The 22,232-nt window shown below is 30.4% G+C and overlaps 2 protein-coding genes across 2 annotated transcripts in view; both read right to left on the reverse strand.

Moving 5' to 3' along the window:
* The window catches only part of LOC124355570, a 608,556-nt gene that overhangs the window by 200,267 nt on the left and 386,057 nt on the right, over window positions 1-22,232 (reverse strand). The window lies entirely within an intron of this gene.
* LOC124353730 (collagen alpha-1(XVIII) chain-like) overlaps window positions 1-22,232 on the reverse strand; it is a 167,737-nt gene that overhangs the window by 64,242 nt on the left and 81,263 nt on the right. The window contains exon 2 of the mRNA XM_046803711.1: window positions 5,963-6,076. Within this exon, the coding sequence (XP_046659667.1) occupies window positions 5,963-6,010 (48 nt within the window). The 5' untranslated portion in view covers window positions 6,011-6,076. The remainder of the gene's footprint in view (window positions 1-5,962; window positions 6,077-22,232) is intronic.

Raw genomic sequence — 22,232 nt, forward strand, 5'->3', positions numbered from 1 at the left:
TACCATTACACCACAGAGCGCTTACTTTTTCCGATTCAATTATTTTGTATTTGGCCGTATCTGTCACATATGCGTTTAAATAAGCAAACTAACATATGATCGGAAGACCAAACACCTGGTAGCACATTCACCCGGCAAGTGAGAGATCCGGGTTCGGCCCCCGCCGGAGCAAGTACTTTTTGTGATTCAATGTTTATCAAAATTAAATAAGGCTATTGGCATTTATACAATTTAACGTAAATAAAAGTCGTTTGACAGGTGTTTGGTCTTCCGATCATATGTTAGCTTGCTTATTTAAACGCATATGTGACAGATACGGCCAAATACAAAATAATTGAATCGGAAAAAGTAAGCGCTCTGTGGTGTAATGGTAGCACATTCACCCGGCAAGTGAGAGATCCGGGTTCGACTCCCGGCGGAGCAAGTACTTTTTGTGATTTAATGTTTATTGAAATTAAATAAGGCTATTGCCATTTATACAATTTAACGTGTATATATATATATATATATATATATATATATATATATATATATATGTAGGATCATGTGGAATAAACTGCTGTCATGCAATATTTTATTAAAAGCCTACATAGTTATAAAAAAATATGAAGTACTTTGCATTTTCCTTCAACACTAATAAAAGTATGACAATATTTACAGGCTTTTCAAGAAAAATTTAAATTATACCTGTAAACAGTAGAAAATTAAGTAACTAATATAAATAATGTTACACACCCATTACTGAGAAGTATTTTATGTGGTCTCCTGTATGACTACTACAAGGCAGGAATATGCCACATTAAGTATAGCGAAACAAACTTCACTGATGTTGCATGTACAATTTGAAGACTATCGCTATATCAGTTGCTACGTGAATGTCATATGAATGTATGTGTTGAAATTCAATTATCCTGCAGTTTTTTCGTTCCCATCATGGTTACACATAAGAATAGTAGCAAAATTATTTATAACGCTTGTTCAAATTTCATCGTGTGACATCATATAAATCAGTGAATCTTCATGTAAACTTTTTGTATTAAAAAATAAGTTTTTTACGATATCGTCCGAACAAGAAGACATGAAATTTTTCCAGTCCCTGTAGTTTTAGGCTTCGCTAATGCTCAGACCATTAATGAAACGAGGAAATTTAAGGGGTAAGACCTTTGTCACCACCTTGTACAACTATTTCCCTTAAATAGTTATAATTATATTCTTTATTATATTAAAAACATTAGAAAGTCGATTAGAAAAAACACTGTTTAATTTTTTATTTATTTAAATCTCCAAATCTACAGGTGAATTGTGTATACTATTTTGTTAACTCAGCTACTATATTTTGAAGGAGTAATATGCTCGTTAAGGGAATTAGCCGTGTATAATGAAGAATGAAGTAATAAACAAGTTGGTGCAACTGAAAACAGCGGAGTTAATCCACTTGTCGCAGTTGGCTATCCTGACATGCATTATTAAACAGATGACTGGGAACCGCGGAACAGCGGCTCAGTGCTCTGCATATGTTAAATAATCTTAAAAATTTGTCAGACACCCACACATTTCTGTTTAAATATTATTTAGGGTAAGCAAACATTTTAGTGAAAGTTCTGGTTTTATATAGCTTACTCTCAGGGATATTAGCTTTTTAAATCGATAAAAATAAAATAAAATAAAAATATAGTTATTTCGTAAAATAAAGAATTGTAATATATTGAATCTCTTTCATAGATTTAATAAAGATTTATTTAAACCAAAAATAATAAATAAAATATAAACAATGTTATATAAAAATTAAAATTAAGAATGAAGCTTATGCAGAAAATTAAGAGAATAAATATAGGCTAAGAAATAGATCTGTATGGAAACATTGCCTTTGCACAGGCTTCACTTTTTTCTTTCCAACAAGAGCCTTTTACGTTAACATGACTATTGACATATGACATTTCTATGCCCTGTCTGGCGATTGTCGGCGTAGTTTCGGCCAACCTGCAGATTCGCTGATAGCTTCGTGGTGATTATCTTGCTTATTTATTCTAGCTGCAGTTTTTGCAGCCAACCAGCTTTTTTTTACCAACGTGGACATGAACTGTACAATTAGAGGCGGGTGAGAAGGTTGCTGGGATATATATATTTACAAGCCATAGCCATAGAGCTATCCTCACGGCTGTACTTGGTTACTTCGAAAACTTGCTGCCAGTTTTTAGAAGATTGTAGTTAATTCTCACCCTAGGACAGCGACACTCCGATAACTTTAATACTGGTGTAAGTTGAATCCTGTTGCTTCCTGCGAAGCTCACGCACCTCTCCGCTCATCGCCTTCTTACTCTTCTGTGGTTGGTCGATTCGCTGCTTCAAACCACTCAGGTCGGTCTCACCTCTTGACTCCAGCATCTTGAAAGCTTCTCTTAAAAGATATATAGTTCCTTGCAACTGCAGTAAACTTGATGTCTGCATTACCGTCGATTATCGCCTCCATCAAAGTCAACGTTATAGAATCCTTTATGATCCGATCTAGGCCCCTTATTCCTTCTCGGATCCTTTACTAAAAAATGCATTGTTCAGGAACCGCAGATCTTTAACCACCACATAATGTTCATGGTAGTGTGTTTATAAGATTCTGTTGTTTGTTTTGAGTTCGAAAATAACTCAGTTTGATGCACTCATTATAATTTTATAATTAGTAAATAAAAATAAAAAAAAACTAAAGAATATTTAGGGTAGTATTGAAGTAAACAGTTCAAATGGTATTAATTGACATTCAATTAAGTTATAAGCAGATTTGAAATGAAAGTACCTTGAATAATTATATTGATAATTACATATTTCAAATATGTCTCTTCATATCTTATAGTTAACTAAAGGATATTTAGGGTAGTATCGAAGTAAACAGTTAAAATGGTATTAATTGACATTCAATTAAGTTATAAGCAGATTTGAAATGAAAGTACCTTGAATAATTATATTGATAATTACATATTTCAAATATGTCTCTTATATCTTATAGTTCTTACTGAATCAAATTTAAAATAATCGTTGTAATTAATTACTTAAAAATAGCTATGAATAATAATAATAACTATATGAGTGTTTCGCGAGTGTTTAGTAAAATTTCAGGGAATGTTAATAGATACTAAAAAAGCAAAAACATTTATTTGAATGTATGTTCTCGCTTGGTGTGGTGTCCGTTTGTATTTTTTTTACAAAATCAAATCACAAACACGGTTTAACGTGATTAAATTAAAACTTATAACTTCTATTAAGGTAATCAAAAGGAAATTAACCAAAAATTGTAGTTTAATAAAAATGCAAAGTTATCACCGTTGTTTAAATTAGTAGAAAATAGAAAAATTTTTAGTATTTTATTATTAGTATTCATCTTTGGCTAATAAAGTTGACCTTCGACAGTTATTCTCTGGAGAACGATCAAATAACTCTCGTTTCCCTAATGTAACACTCACAAGAGTACAAAACCACTTTGAACAGTGAAGTTGTGCGGGAAAACACTGTAAGTTTCAAATAATCAACTTTGATCCACAGTTTTTAATGGGAAGCTTCTAATTTCAGTCAATAAAGTTTTATATGTAGATTAGGAAAAAGCATTCCAGATATTTCATTCATCCTAATCGTCCGGATACGTTATTGTTATGTTTACAAATATTGCCTTTCTCATGCGTTCCTTTTCTGTTTCTTAATCTTTATTGTTGCTTTTGTTACAATGTAAAACAGACGTAAATGTGTCATAAATATCGTTCACTTGTTGAGAAAGGTAGTCTATCAGCTCTATTAATTCTGTAACTATACAATTTAAGATATCTGTCACATTTTTCTATTACTTTCAATTGATTTACTAAAAAAAACCAAATGAGGAAAACCTAAAATAGTGACATTTCAACAATAATTGTTTAGTTTTAAATTAGTTTTAAAAAATTCATTCCTTAAAATTTAGCTGATATTACATTATAAGCCAAAATACAAACAATAATGTATTTATTGTTATTGATTTATTTTGTAAACAATATGATTTTCCTTAAACAATTAGTAAAACTGTAAAAGGTAATAAATTCAATGTTTCCTAACTGATGTTTGATGTTTAGAAAGAAAGGAAATAAAACAAAACTGTAAGATCTATTCGGCAAAACAGCATTTACTGCTTTCACAAATATTGTATGTGTGCAGAATATTCTAACAATGAGGCGGTAAATTTAGCTGTAAAATGCAACAATCTGCTGCCATGTTATAGCTGTTTCAAAATTTTAAATTTTAAAATAAACAGTATTTCACTATTATTTTCAAATTAATTTAAATACTAAATTTTTCATTTATTACACATTTAAAATGTTTTATGTCCGCTATTTTGATATAAAATACACACAAAGCTGATACGATGTCTTTTTAAACTTTTTCAAAACAAAGATTTTCATTCGATCTGCAAAGTTACATTTTTGTACGATGTTCAATTTAAAGTTATACTTTAATCCTAAAACAAATGCGAACAAACATACTATGTCAAAATAAGCAAGACAGGGGTATCCTTTTTATAACATTTCTTACTGGTCACAAACCAAATGTTAAGGCTTGAGGTAATATTTATAAACAGTCTGTATAGTAAATTTTATAATAAAAGTTAAAATAATCCTTCGTAAACAATTTTTAGTGAATTTAACAATCGGACATATTAAGCGGTGTTTAGACAGGTATCACAAAATAATTCCTCATTAAACATTGTTTAACAAGTTAATACCTTCATCGATACTTGCATCACATTTATAACGTTAATTACAGACTTATAATACATGGCTATATAAAATATATAGAGTATCAAGCATATTTACAAGCTAGTTGTAAGCTCTTGGGAATTTTTACTGAGAAGATTAGTGAAGATCAAAACTTGTTACGAGTCTTAGTATTGTTTAATAGCATTATAAGTTAAGAAGTAATACCTCTCTCCTGACTTACGATTCAGCTCTGAATAATTCCATCCGTTCATAAATAATTAAAGAGATTGCTCTTGTACAACTTTCTTCCTAGAACTTTCCTCAACGTTTTAAACACTTTAATTTCAGGTTTATTTGAAGCCTTTTTAATACCTTGGAAAGATTACATCTTCTGAGACTGCATGATACAAAGGGTACAACTATTATATATTACAATTTTAATTCCAAAACAAGTTAGGACACAATGCCATTGTGTGAGATCTTTTGTTAAGATATGGGTAGCAACTTCCTGCTGGTTTTCACGGTTCTGTGTCTTGAATCTTATAATCCAAAACATGATTTAGATGCAATATTTTTCTGGTTGTGATAGAAGAGACAAGGTAGGAGTTTTCCATGTATTATTTCGTCTATAGCTCTTTTTCCGAGATTTCCTGCGAATAGACAGGTAGTCAGACAGATATATAAGTGGCTATTATGCAATAAATACATTAATTTCATCTGCTTTGCTTCTGAGGCGTACGAGCTCTTTCCTCATCTCTTTATAAACAAGGACAATGAGGAAATTATACCTTAAAGTAGTATATTTTGTGCAGTTACTCGAAGTTCAAATGCTATTTCTCCAGAATATGGATATCTAATCGTATAAAGAACTTCAAGTTTGTTAGAAGTTTAACACAGTTATCTCATGTAGTACAAGTATATTATTTGAGCGATCATATTACGATTTGATAGACACAACTAGTCTGTTACCTGAAATAAAGACGAAATATATTTACTAAGTGTATTGCAAATGTAACCTTATCAAACAAGTAACCTTCAAAGTGAGGCTATTTGCAGATTTTTATCCGTTCATAACAGGTGGGTTTTAATAATAATCGAGGTTAGTTAGAATTTTTGCACTGCCTGTATGTCATAACCGATGACCCATTTAACATTTAATTGGAAACAAACTGGTGGTAAAAGAATTATAAAATAAACGTAAAGAAAATTCTTCTTACAATTTAAAGTAGTTTAAAAGTTGAACAAGAACCTACCGCATACCGCAAGTAAGGCTCTAGAATGTCTGAGTAGGTGTTGAGCATTTGGGAAATATTGCAGGAGCATATTCCAGGTGCTCCAGGAGGTCCTGGAGGTCGTGGTTCCAGCAACTGTAACATAACGTGAAGTGACAAGTTTGTGTTATAATAGGAAAAATTAGATATTAGGGACTAAAAATAATTAATTATTGATATTAATTGGACTTCCAGGCTGCAGCAAATCAATCCTTCCCTTCGTAAAATTATTCAATAAAGGAACTTTTTTACGTTAAATTTACGTTGCCTGCAACACGAACTAACGCTGTGTAAAATGAATGTTATACAGGTTTCTTTTATTCACAATAAATAAGCCACAAAATAAGCCAATGGCGCAGTGGCGCGGGTGCAACGATTATCGTAACCTGGTGAGCTTGGTAAAGCAACGTCAAGCGTGGCTGCAGCTAGGATGGGTGATCACTGAGAGATCCTGTCCTTGCTAGCAGCCCATCTGCCAAGCCATTGGTGGTGGTTCAAAAGTCACCTCCACGCCGTTGGTCCCCAAGTTAAGTGTTAGGGAGGGCTTTTAGGTCCTAACTTCGCCTAATAAAATAAGTCATACCTTAATTTACTTTACTGAGATTTTCAAATAGACCTTAATTCTTTACCGGAAATAAGATAGGGAACGTGCACAAGCAGAATGTCCACTTTGCAATACTAATCGTGTAATGAAATTAATGTAAATGCCTCTGAGAAACGCAGTTTTCATTACCAAATTGGTGTTAAACTAGTTACTCTAAATGATCGTGTGCGATGTCAAAATTATGAGACAAGCTTATAATTATATAAGAATAATATAAGATAAGATATATATATATATATATATATATATATATATATATATATATATATATAAGAATCCACGAGTAATTTTGAGCTGGAACAGCTTGGTATCAGTCACTTGGTTATCTCTGTACTTTGGGCATGCGTTAAAACATGCATATCAAAAAAATGAACTCTACTTAACAAATCGACCTTTACACAATAAATTCGAAATTTGCTAAATATGTCATATTATGCTGTAAATCTTATTCATTATGTAATTTGGAGTTGCGAGGTAAATAAAGGTCATATAATTGGTTGGGCTATTTATATATTTTTTACCCTGGCTCCTATTAATTTGAAATTGCATTTGCACTCGGAACTCTACTTTGCCTCGTGTGTTATTGATATAGAACTATTTTTAATGTATAACGTGTTCGCATTTTAGAAGTGCCATGAATGAAAATAGATATTACAATTAAATGTTGTAAGCATATATATATATATATATATATATATATATATATATATATATATATATATATATATATAAGCATATGACGGAAAAATTCAATATGTGACATTTCCTCCATTTACCTAGAACTTGTACATGTTTTTATCTTTATATAATAAAGGTAATTATAATAATAAGGGAGTATAATTTTCCTTAATCAGATATAAAAAGTACATGAACTTTAATTCACTGATATAACAGAATCAGTATTTGTATTTCGAAACCCAGCAGTAGGCCTCGATGTTATCAACAATGGACATCTGAAATCTCCTCCATCGAGTAAAAAGAGGCAATCTCCATAACAACGAAGGGGTTAATATGATTTCCACTCAAAGGCTTGTTTCTTTATTCAAAACCACACAAATGTTTATCTACAAAATCGGATTACAATGACAACAATCGTTTTACTCTTGTTCAGTATTCCCTAGTGCATGAACCGCACTCCCGTTAGGTTGTGGTTCTGAGTTCGAGTCGCGGTGAAGTGAGTACTTTTTGTTCATCAGTGTTTAAAGAACTAAAACTTGACTATAGACATTTATGCTAATTAAAGCTTTTACATATCGGTGTAAAGGAAAATCAACCTTAAAATTTTATTTTAATTATTATTAATAATTTCTACGCTACTAAAACTGTTTTCATTATGCTTTATTTATTACAGCTTTCGATGAATATTTTGATTATTCTTTGTACACTTAACTGTCAAACGAACTCAAAAGACTTATTAAAGTAACTTTAGCCCAAATTACATTAATTTTTTAAGGAGAAAGCCGATCCCCTTTGAAGCCTTATTCTGCTCGTCCTCACTGGCCACTGGCCTATGCGAGGATCGTATCAAAGAGAATAATGGGGAGAGTCGATACAGTACAAGGTCGTTGGTACCGATAAAAAGTGCAAGGGCCACAGAAAGGATTCGAACATGTGTTATCTCTAACTCAGACCCAAAGGCCAACGTCTTAGACCACTCGGCCATCGGCACTCCCGTAATATTAGCAATCTTTGTTAATGTCCATTGTTTTTCTTTGAAATGGAATAAGAAATTGTAATAAGCGGTTTTACCTACTGGTAAAAACTAATTTTTCTAGGAAAGTATTAGTTTTAGAAGTATTATATAAAATATTATCTTATAACATACTTAAAATATTTTTTGAATCGACAAAAATATAATTGAAACAACCTAAGATAAGTCGCCACGTTCAAATTACAGACTTGTTAAAGTAAGTTACTCCCTACTCTTCACCGATCCTCTTACTGCCCAATGACATTTTACCAGTTTAGCTCTCAAAAAATCAAACGTCTAAAACAGTCCTGTGCCCTTAGTACGCAACACTTAAAGCACATAGACCTCCCTAAAAAGAAGATTATCGAGAAAGTATCCCTCAAAGTCGCAATAAAAATATAATTTTTCGCTCCATAAAAACTGACATAAGGTTGAAGATAAAATATAAATTGTAAATTTACAAATAATTTACAATAATTTGCAAATGATCTTTTGCAAATCCAGTGCATCTAAAACTTATTGGATTACCTGTTGAGGAATAAGGTTTATAAAACTTGTATTTCTTATAAACTTGTATTTCGTACTTGTTACACTTATAATATTACACCTTACGCTTTACGAGTATTATGCAGAACCTTTTAGAAAAACCATATTAATTTTACCATAATAAGGTGTGATAAAACAAAAACTAGAGTTCCTTTCCTGCATCTACTCGAACCAGCTCAGAAAATATCCCAGCAATCCATCAAAGCTCTTTCCTCTGCTCTAACTCGATTGCTATTTGGAATCTCCGAATTTACAGTGATTCGATTGCTGCAAAAAACCTTCATTAAAGCAAATGAACTATAAAAATAAATCTATGGCTTTCTTTCTTTTAATGCATACGGTAAGTTGCTATAATTATATTTGGAACAAGGCCTGTATTTCGAAACAAGCATTCTTGATGTACTTGAATCTAAAAAAGCACTCTACTCTGCACTCACACGATTGCTAAATCTCTGTTAATTGTATTTACGAAATGATCCGATAGCTACGAAAAAGCCTTGACATTGTAGCGGATTAAATAAAAAATTATCTCTATAGCTTCCATTCTTTTTCAATAAACGATAAGGTGCTATAACTGTATTCGGAATAAGGCACTATACTTAGAATAGTGATCAAACCTGGATGTAAGTGTTAGATCTAATAACTAAAATCATAATAAAAATCTCTTTTATGAGCAAAATTGTATTGTTGTTGAGATTATTGTGTATTTAAAAGGAATATAATATTGCAACCACACAAATATTAGGTATACCTCACAACACATCCTACAATACATCCTACTATCCTACAATACGTTCTACTATTACAATAATAAATACAGTTTTTCGAATGGTGTATTATCCTGACTCACCTTCGGCTTACTGGAGGCTAAGTCCCTAGGCCCCAAAGATGAAATTTTATTAATTAATTCGGGGATGAGAAAAATTACACTTTGTTTGATCGAGAAATGGAAATACCTAGAAATAACAAATAACCTTTTTTAAAGATCGCTTAATTTGCAATAAAGATATCACGATAGAATTGTGTTCCGACCTCTAGATCGGTTCTAATTGGCATTTTAATACTTTTGTGCTAGAAAAAGTGAATGGGCCTTTCTTGTAGAAAAGTGAATGGACCTTTCTTGTAGAAATTTTAATTATGTCTTTCGATTGTTCTATTGGATTTGAATTTTTATATTTTAAATTTCTAACTAGCTGAGGATTTTCAAATGTCTCATGGGGCTAGAAAATCTCATATCTGTCTGTCCACAATAAACATCTTTGTCTATCTATCGATATATATGACGATATATTGAAAACAAACTGACTTGCAGACTTTTGATGATGGTGCCATGTCACTCATTGGAATTTGGCTGACAACTGTAAGCCAAATGTTAAAAGGAAACAACTGTATATTGCTTTTATGTGTAACCGTAGATTTACGGTTACACATGCATTTCATCTAAGATTTGAAATTTTTAATGTAAGACAAGAACTTTTTTTAGGAAGAAAAGAAGGAAGAACGTTTTACATGATCGATTGATGGTGCATGTGCATCCATGGGATTTGACTGAGCGTCACTGAAGCTTCTCACTCAGTTGGCTGACACAAATTCTCTTTTTTCTGCCACTAGACGTAGAATTTTGTTCTGTTTGATTATCTGTTAGATGGAAATCGTGAAAACAATAAAAACTTTATACATTAAATAATAATTACAGAATTTCGCACATTTTCTATCGTTATATGATACAAACAAGTATGACACTGCGTTTCGAGGATTGAAATGTACCCTCTTTAGCATTAAAATACTACAAAAAGTTGATTGCCACTCAAAGTTAAAATAATTATTTCCTGCCGAACTGAATGAAGAGCAAACTTTAAACAAAGGTCAGAGGACGATACGGTGTATTGTACTCCTACATCGTTTATGTTCAAAGGGCTTTAAATAATACTTCTGAAAAATTATGAAATATAATTATTTAAATTCATCTTTAATATCTTAAAAATTAAAAACTAGATAAATTAAATTCTATTGATTCATCAATTCATTTAGAAGGGCAAATATATATTACAAATAAAATAAAATAAAATCTCTCAAATGCCAGTAAAATAATTTATACGATTTAAAATAAATTTAAATTCTGAACAACTAATTAGTATTGCACCAAATTTGGACTAAATACACCGTTTAGTGAAATCAAAAACTGAGCATTTGATCAAATGCAATGTTTTTTTTTAGTTATAATTACAAACCAGTTTAAAGAATATAATATTTGACACAAGAGAGTTTTGTTTTAGAAATGTTTGGAATTTAAATAGTTTATTACAAAAATTACAGGTTTTATCAGTTTCAATGAAGAAACGTTCTTACAATTACTTAAATATGTAATTAGACTTATAATAAAATTATATAATTTCAGCACGTTTTATTCTTTAGTAATTTAGAACTCACTAAAATTAAAAAAGATTATTAGAAATAAAACATCTGTTTAATGTACAACTTCCGATTAAAGTTGTTACTCTCCTCATTACTCACGCCAGTACTATCCACTGAAATTTCACAGAAGGGTTCTCTCAATTTTCTGTGATTTGATTGGCTGATCTCGAATCAATAAGTAAAAGGGACCCAGCTGCTCCCAGTTGGCCAATTTGAGAATCTTTTACAATTCAAACGAACAATCCATCTCATAAAGGTCCACTCTTTTAGCTTTTAATGAATTCAGTTAGCACTATTCTGAGCAAACCCACTTCAATGCAGACATTTTTTTTGTAACCTCCTATCTATAATAAATATTTATATTTTCATCCTAAGATACCTTTCTCCTGACATAAGTAGTAGACGGCGACCCAATGTATAAACGGGGTGCAATAAACAGTTAACGATGAATAAACATATTGAAATAAAGAGGCATTAAAAAATAAATTAAACTTAAAAACTCTATTAAAAACTAGAAGCAATTGAAATTTTGAAATTTTTTAATATAATTTGCTAACTCCTTAAGTCTCTCAGTTTAAATTTAAACGGCTAGGCACGGTCATGACAGGCCGATCTTACTTTGTACTTTCTTGCAGTCGTGCGCAGATGGCCTATAAGGGCCTTGGAAAAATCAACGTGCCTTCAAGGTCACATAGGATAGGTATTTATGCCAGGGGATAAGTACAATTCTGCTATTGAGTATACACTTTCTGTTTTTCCGGATTTTTGTAGGTTTAGTCTTTAATGTGTTTACTGAATTTATACTTCAATCAACAAGAGGCAGTTGTTGCTAAATTTTCAAATCTGAGTGTTTTGTATTTGATAAAAAAGGGGTTGCAAATTATGCTGCTCCGAAGAGGTTTCTGTGGTATTATGTAGTTTGTAACAGCATCAGTTTATACGGTACTAAGTTATACAGTAGTACCGTACAAGTTATAGAGGGTAATATAATTGTATAATATTTGTGGACTAGTGATACAAATCGTAACAGCTGTAATATATTCAGTAAATTTGAATGAGAGCGCGTCATACTGGAATACTAATTCTGTAACAATGATTCAAGAATATTAATCTGTCGATGGCTTGTAACAGGTAGAAGATATAAACTGCCGCCCGCACCATATGGCTTAACAAGCTCAGGCGTTAGTTCCGAAATTGTGGCACTATCTTCACTTTACAAACAGTATACTTTCTATCTAACCAGACATCTATGCTTATAGGTAGTAAAATTGTGTTCAAACACAAACTAAACAATATTCACATTACTTTTACTGCGACTAAACAGATTTAATAATATAAAAACACTTAAACTATGTTGATAATTATTATACATCTAGGACTTGTTATATGATAAAATATGTTCAAAGTAGAATAGATATTTTAATGTTAACAACATATTAAAGTAAAAAACTATATTTATTAAATATTTTAAAGAAGAACAGACATGAGCTTTAATGTTGACTATACATAGTAGATTCGAAATGAATTTCAAATAATCTAATTAATATAATATTTGTGTAATATTTTCGGCAGTTTCTTATAGACATAATTATATTAAAATTTATGAAAACTATAAATTTTCCTATAAACATTATTTCTATACGTATATTTGTATTTTTTAATTACTGCAATTGTTAAATAAATCTCACTAAATACGGTGCTTAGTTAAAATAAAAAATATTATATCGCTCACTTTTAAGCAATATTTGTTTGTGAGTAAAATAATCTCATCTCTACCAATATTGAATAATTAGAGTGTTATTTGTTACAATAAAAGCTGCAGTTACATGCTTTGCTTACATGTAACTCTTAGCTTTAGGCAAATGTCTCTTCAATTGGATATTGTACTCATTTACTAAAGAGCACCCTTATTGGAAACTAAAATTTGATTTTAAACCGTATAAAACTGTTTGAAAATTTACTAACACATACATTGGCATATGTATATTTTTTGAAACGTTTCTAATTCAAGATTACAATGGAACTGCTTTAGTCTGTATCCCTTTACTAAAAAAAAAAACACCAAAGTATATAACGATTTTTCATGTAAAAATTAGGTCTTATTGTTTTTGCATAAATTTGTATACGAGTACAAGTTTCTCTAACTTTCTAACCTGTATATTTCTCTTACAATTAAAAATTGATCCTTTTGTAATTGTTATATAATATATTCGACTAAAAAAATCATCATTACCATCCTTGCTGTGTACACAATACGTACGTATATTCGTCTATTAAAAATACTGTATTTATCATGTGCACAATTTATTTTCATAACTTATTAATTATCCTACATAAGTTTTGTAAGGCCGCAATCTCAAAATATTTTGAAATATTAAATACCTAACAGTATTAAAGATGACTAGAGAATATATCAAACATTTTCTTGCTCACCGATGCATGAAAAATAACTACACTTCTTCAAAAATTCATCAACTATTATCTTGAAACCTGAGATTTCAAAACACGCACAAAAATACAATTTTTAAATGACGTCCATTTGTTACGTATTATTTTGTGTCTTTGTTGGGAAATAGGCTAATTAAAATATTTGTACAAGTGCGTATTTATGCGTATTAAAAAAACAGTTAATTAATTAATTAAACATTTATATTATTTATTACTTCAGCATTATTTGTGTAATGCTCATTTTATTGCTATTTATTAATTAAGACTGGCTAATAAATAAAAACATACAGCAATTATCGTGTCCATGAGCCCGCGTTTTATTTCATACCGATGCAAACAAACACGCAATTGGCTTCTGGTGAATTGAATGGCTTTATGAACGGTGTTGTAATTACAAATATTTTCCGGAAATTCTGTTATCAGAGCGATTGAAATAGGCTTAATTCTTCGAATTCAATTTGCACATATATTTTCAATTGTTTCTGCATGTTAAAATATCAATTACAATATAAATGTGTATACTGGGTCACATTTAAAGAATTAAAACCTAAATAACTTGAAAACCAACCGTTTTTTAATGGCCGCCATTTTGGAAATACACATAAGATTTTGAAAAAATATTTTTTTTACAACTGATGTTCATGTTTATAATATTTGTGCCAAGTTTCAACAAAATCGGTAAACCCGTATTAAAAATAAAATTAATTGTATGTAAAAAACAAAATGGCCGATCTAAGGTAAACGAAGCAAGATAGGACTATACATTACAGAACATTTTTCGTTCAGTTTGACCTCCTGAACAATTTGGTGAAGTTTGGTCCTGTAATTTTGGGACACCCAGTATATTATATCAAATTTCATATTCTTGTCATAATTGATTATCTGTTTCATTTTGAACGTATTAATAGTTTATCGGATCGTATCATATGTTAAGAATTAATCTTTTTAATAACTACAAGGTAAACGTAAGTACAAAATTATATGACAAACTTTCATAGTTATTTTTACTGGCTGTTGGTCGACCTGGCAGCCAGTACGTCAGATAGTATACCCTCTAACATTTAAATAGAGACGTGTATTTTGAAAACTATTTAGACTTATTCTATAAGTATACAAAGCACGTAATGTGATTGAAACGGTGAATGTACAAAGAAGGTTTGTAAGAAATTAAAGCAATCCATGCAGTAGATTTATGTAATAAATTAAAATTTTTCAGCTTGTATTCCTAATTCTATCCTGTTTGTGGAACACGTATTTTCAACACCTACCTCTTTTTCTATCTCCATAAATTTTAGTAATTGTTTTATTCTAATATAGTCCCTCCTATATATTTTTCAATATTAAACTTTCACTGACACATACTGCAAACATGAATGTAAAGAACAGCCCATGAAAGAAGGTCCCACAGCAGTAGAAGTCACAAAGGCGAACTGTCGAAACAGGTCAAATATCCTACATTAGTATATATCTGTAAGTTTAAAAATGCAAGGTTTCATTGACTGCGACAGAAATCCATCCAAATATTGTCAGTGAGCGAAGATGTGTCGTTTATTTTTACTAGGTAAAAGAAAAGCGAAGCGTTCTGCTGGCATTGAAAGTTATGACAGAGAGAATATAAAAAAAATTTAGAGAAGGATTGATATAATATAAACATTTTAAATTCCACCGAATAAATAACAGGAATACGACTATTAGGAATGGCTATGGAGGAATGCAATAACCTAAACTGCTACAATAACAAATCAGCGTGAGATATACAGTCATCAACAACTATTGTGTCCACCCAAACAATTGCTGTTAATTATGTACTGAATTGTGCTTGTTGAACACAATTCGACAATAAAATTATCTATACAAGTGTTGAACCACATCATGTGGGTCTCATTTTATGGAAAGTTATTTAATTAAATCGCTTCAGCGTTAGTTTGGTGTAAACTGTAACACTGTTTTGTGACCTGCCTCGACAAACAACGTATGGCCAAACATGGTCTCATTATAAATCTAGCAATATTTTACACGTTACACCATTGTATAACTTACTTGATACTTCAGCAGGGTGACGCAAACTTTCTGAGTAATGCAGTATTTTGATATTTCTCTAGCTTTACATAATTGATCATGTGAACCTGTTCTCAACTTAGTAATGCTTAACAGTTAAGTTAAGTGTGTTAAGAATATGCAAATTTTTTATCTCAAAGTCTTACAATGGTATACAAGTTTTAGTTAAGTAAAAATATTTTATAGAAATAAGTTTTTAATTGTTAAAAGTATATGTATTCTACTAGAATTCCTTTAAAAATCCTTGATAGTTTAATGAAACATCTTTTCCATTTATTAATATATAAAATACATTTCTCTCATATTATATACAACGTGATACTAAAATGAAAACAAATTTATTGAAGTAAAATTTAAAATTAAGATTATAAGAATAGGAATAAGAATATATAAAATTATTAATAACTTTTATAGGTGGTGTCATACCTTTTATAGGACACTATTATTCGAGGAACTGGAAAAATTTTGTTTATGTCTGTCTGGATCTCTATCCCCACGATATTTTATTAAGTGTGATCTATCGACTTGAAATTTTGCATTAAGCCCCAAGAGGCCCAATGGAATTACAACATATATTACATTACGCAAATATAATTAGTTTTCCGATGATGGTACATGTCTATTCATGGGATCTGGCTGATTATAATTAAATCCACGTCATTCAGTAGGCTGGTATAAATTCTCTTCTCCCTGCACTTGGGCTACACAAATTTTATTTCTGTCAAGAGAAGATAGAATATCCTCATTAATGACTTCTGCGGGCTTTATATGGCATCCATAGCTCTAGCTAGTTCTATATCTAGTCTTTATACTAGACTACCAAGAGTAGTTTTTAAATTAAAGAAGCAGATATCTGATATTGACTGCCATCAATTATTAAAACTGATATGTATGTCTTGTTTTCTTTTAAAAACTTTAGAAAATGTGGTTGGAAAATATGTACAGGCATTGTATGTTTGAAGGTTTGTATTTGTGTAGAATGAAGAGGCTTTTGTCGGTATACTCCCTTCGTGTAAACAAGTCTGCATTTATTCCTGATAGCGGCTTATATGAAGATAACTCTTACTTGTACTCAGGGTAGTGTCCTAATTTGGAAACTAATCGTTGGTGATTCATTAATTCTACCTAATAATAGTGATGTTTATGAACAATACTAAACATATAGTATTGTCGTTACTCTGTCAGGTATGTTTAACACCATGATTGTTAAGCTTGGCCCTAACTCTACCATTACTGGTGTTGTTGCCTTCGGATATATCAGAATTGATCCTTCATGCTGGAATGCTCTGAAATTGATGTAAAACCTAAAATGAGGGGTTTGCTTGCTGTTCTGCTCTGGACAGACAGCATGCTTTCCTAGAATTGCTAATAGACAAATGAACCTCGTAAACTGCAAAATATTACTGTTATTACTGTTAAGTATTTAATTATTGACAATTTTGCTATTGATACGCGATTTTGAAACATAGTGGATAAAAATAACTATTATCCAACTGAACTAAAATTACATTACGTTAGGTTACAGAAAATTAAACTTTGATGATTACTGAAAAAGTATAATACTAAGAGCTTTAAGTAAAAGCTTCCCGTTTTACAATAAACCAAACATATTTCTTTGTTTCATTTTAATATAGAAAAAATTAAACATATTTATGATCTTTTAGAAATTTGATATTTCAGGTACATTTCAGAGTGTTAGTGACAGGGTCACTTTAATACGTAAGTAGTTTATTTTACTACCTTGCGGTTAACATTACATATCGGATTTACAATTTATCAACACCAATTGTTTTAAGTCTTCTAGCAAATTTGCATGTCCATATATAATTTAAAAAGTAATTATATTTTGTTATCTTTTTTTAGAATAGAACTAGTATATAATAATAATTTTTTACGTTGTAATCGCCATGTTTTGTGTTGTGCTGAGCAAAAAAAAAGCCTGGTTACTTTTTACGTAATAATTAGCCACTAAAGAAGTGTATAGCAAGGTAAAAATGAATTTTAGGTAACAATATGAACACAAATTTTATGAAAACAATTAAACTTTTATTTTATTAATCTATTTAAGTGACTATTAGAAATATGAACAAAAATGTAATGGAAACAACGAAATCTCTCTATTTAAGTGACCCCCTCACTATAATTAATCTAATTACTTTGAGCTAGAACCACTGACAAAAAGCACTCAGAATGGCCACTCTCAGCATGTTTCGTTTGAATGCACTCAGCCACTCTATTATTTAAAATATAAGTAATTAAATTTCACACATTCTCTGGTTTAACCATATTATTTAGTTTTAAATGACAATCTATTGCTATTCGTTAATATAAAATTAGGGTAATAGGAATGATTAGACGACATTAAGCTGATGAAATCTATAATAGTAAATAACAATCTAATGGCGTCCGTGTGTTCATATGAATGCTACTCAATCGCGTTTAAAATACTGTACCGATATTATTAAAAATTTACATGGATATTCTTAGTATCCATGGTTATTAACACGAAATTGAGTGCAAACAGCTAGTCGATTTTATTTAAGGTATGCGCTGAATTAAAAGATAATTAATGTGTTTTTTGCCTTTAGTATCATTGTTAAAGACATGCTTACACGTTTAACCTTAATTTTACTGTTGTTTATTGAAAGAGTTTGGTCCCTCAGATATTATTATTTAAATCTTAAAAACTAAGCTTACCGAATAGAATTTGAGATAAATGAATTAGTCAGGAAATTATATAGAACTAAATCTAAGTCGTATACTCAGTTTTTAATTATAAAATATTATATTGCTTGCTAATTCTTTTTAAGGTTAAATAAAAAGTACTCTCACTAATATTATGAACTATTAAAACACCCAAATGGTATGTATTATTTATATATATACTGAGGTGAATACAAATATAATCTTAAAATAAAGTAAGAAGTTAATGGTGAAATGCAGGAGCAAATATGGAGTAGAATGATCCTCGCACAGCTGCTGCTCCTAAACGAAGCAGCATCTGCTCAGCGTAACTGGCTGTTAAAGTTAACACCCAGCTGGCTCCAAGTCGCATCTTCCCAGAGATAAGTAACTTTAACTAGTGGGTTTAGTGTTAGTCAAAATGTTTCATATTTAATGTATTCTACCTTTTTTTAGAATATTATAGACGGTAATATAAGTTTGTTTAATAATGTTATTCAAATAAATTTGGGAGTAGTAGTAGTAGTAGTAGTAGTAAATTTGGGTACTCCACATACTACAAAGTACTTGGAGAAATGGATCGTAATATACGAGGATTTAAATTTAAAATTGTTCCAGTGTTTAGTGAAAATTTGGATAAAGTTTCTTTATATAAAGGATTAGTGTCTGAATATGTACGGCTGAATAGAGAATAATATTAAACAATATTTCAAAACATAACTTAAATGGAGTTTGAAAACTTGAGGAAGACTTTCTCATATATTAAAATGTTTGCTGTTTAAAATATTCCATTTAATTGCTGTTTCATGAAAATGTCAACGTATGGGCGAAACATGCTGTATAGTATATTTGTCTCGAATTTCCATATGATAATTATTAAAACTTATTGAGGAGAATAATCTTCATTGAAGGAACCTTATATAAAATTAAGTTTCCTACGTATGCCACATTCTACATAGTAATTGTATTTAAATTAATTGCATAATTACACAAAATGATATGTAATAAAATTCAATTCAGAATCAAATAATCATCGATTCTTGTTTTTGAAAATTAAAAATTTGTTAGTGTTTAATTTATGTATTTAAGAGGAGGTCAGAAAGTACATGTTACAGAAAGATGCACAAATTTTCATAAGAAAACGATACCTAGAATCCCAGACTCTAACTCAGGTATTTGACAGTTTACTTGATACCTCTCCATTATATTATACATACTTAATTTATAAAACATTTTTTGAGATTATAGGTAATCCAATAAATGCAATAAATAATATTTAATATAAATATTTGTATTTAATAAACACTATATTCTGTAAAAAATCGCAAAAATTAAAGCTATTAAACATTATTAATGAGTTTTTTCCCTTGTATTTTATTACCCACAAAATTGTTGTTCATGAACTTGTTGACTCGTTTCAGAAATTTAATGACTATAAAGAGTCATAACTTATCCCTAACTATGAAGTAACTTTACATCAGTTGAAATTTCCATAAAGTTTAAAATATATATTTTATTATATTTGGACTGAAACAATGAGAAAAACGTAATAGAACATCGTATTATTTTACGTATATTTTCATGAAAAATTTAGTGTAACAAAAGTTATGATGAAACGAAAATTTTATCGATCTAGTTATTTTCACAACCCTTATTACTACAACAAGACTAAACTTATCTAGCCTAATATCAGGAATAACATAAATAAATAATTGTGTTTTTTTTTTTCAAGAACCAAAAAAGCTACATCTGTTTGTAGAAATGCAATGTCACAGGAGGGAGACGATAAAGTTCAAATTTTATTTAGCTAACTAATGTCCTCCTGTATGATTATAAACTGAGAGAAGTATTCTCGTATAACGTAGACGAGGAAACCCAAAGCAGAAAATAAGTTTCCTCCCCCTACATATCGCTAAGACTTTAAGCTAATTAAGTTTAGACGGGGTAATGTGGAGAAAACGCTAAATGCACGAGTGCCAAGGTACTATAATTAATTAAGTCTTTGTTTAAAGTTTTACTAGGATTTCGGACATTTGCTATCGTTATAGGTTATAGAAGGTATAGCACAACGTTTACATGATTAGAATCTATCCTCTTCGGCAGATGGGGAAAGTATTAATAATATAAAATTACAAACGAAAAGATGTAAAAAAAGAAAAAGAAACGGACTCAAGCATACCAAAAAACTGCTTGGAATCCATTATCCCACTGTAGCCTGTGCTGGTGATGTGTGATTGTTATCCTCGTACATGTGATTTTTTGTCGGGACTTGCATCCTGTGCAATGACAACGCCTGCACTGGACTCCAAACAGCTTTTGGGTATGTTTGAACCCTTTACTCTCCCTTCTTTACTTCTTTCTGTTCGTAATTTTTGTGTGTATTAATACCTCCCCCACCTGACAAAGAGTCAACATTCCTATCATCGAAATGTTGTGTTATACCTTTAAAATCTATCACGATGGATAATGTCCGAAATCCTAATTAAGTCTGTTATAATACAGCAACTGCGTGCAAGGCAAGACTCAAAACAACAAATAGCAGGTATATCTCATTAGCACTAATATTGGAATATTGGTATTGTGTATATTTCATAGAAATCTGCCTATTGCAACTACCCAGACGTGACAGAAGTCCCTGAAATAACTTTTGTATTTTCTCAAATTTTGACCCCCAGAATCCAAAATCACCTTATGAAATATACTGAGAATTTGTGAGCATAATAACTGACATAATCATTAATACATCCAAACCTAACTTGTTACAAAGGCAGTACTTGTTGTACAAAAGTTTTATGTGTTTCTTAGTCAGTCCTCCTAAAAGAATGTTTTCCGAAGGCGACCATTGACATTTGAGAAAACATACTAACTCGAATAATTCAGAACATTGACCCACTCAGATACATATTTACATAATTAAGGCCATATCATTAATTAGTTAAAACGATTTTAGTTACCAAGGTTACCCTTCCACTCCTATTTGAATTTGCATTTGTATTCGAAAGTCTACTTTGTAAAAATACATTATTGTAATAGATCTAATAATAATAATAATAATAATGTAATAATCTAAAACTCATTTGTACGTTTTCAAAGAGTTTTATGAATCTAAAAATTAATTGTGTTATAATGAAATTCTATGAATTTCCATGTGATATTATATCATACAAGCAATTAAAATAATAAGGAAGTGTAATTTTACATCGGATTTGAACTGCACATGTATTTTAATTCATGAATAATACAGAGTCGGAATTTGTATTTAAATACCCAGCAGGCGGTCTGGACGTTATCAATAATGATAATCTGAAATCTCCTCCATCGAGTAAAAAGAGGCAATCTCCATAACAACGATGGGGGTAATATGATTTCCACTCAAAGGCTTGTTTCTTTATTCATAACCACACATAATGTTTATCGAAAAACACTGCTTATACAACAATCGATTTACTCTTGTTCAATAAACAACATGAACTGCACCAGTTCAAGTCTCGGTGGAGTGAGTACTTTTTGTTCAACAGTGTTTAATCAAATAAAACTTATACTGCCTTTTATATTAATAAAGGTGTATTTATTTATTTTACATATAAAATCGATTAAAAAACAATTTATTAGTTACCATGGAATTTAATTTACACTACTATTTTAGTTAATTCCTAGGCTACTAAAACTGTTTTAATTATACTTTATTCATTGCAAGGTTCGATTAATATTTTAATTATTCTTTGTACAATTAATTGTACAACAACTTCGAAAGACTTATTAAATTAATTTAAGCTTAAATTACAATAATATTAAAGTTGTTTGTTAAC

Source organism: Homalodisca vitripennis, chromosome 2 (genome assembly GCF_021130785.1).
Source record: "Homalodisca vitripennis isolate AUS2020 chromosome 2, UT_GWSS_2.1, whole genome shotgun sequence".
Taxonomy (NCBI): domain Eukaryota; kingdom Metazoa; phylum Arthropoda; class Insecta; order Hemiptera; family Cicadellidae; genus Homalodisca; species Homalodisca vitripennis.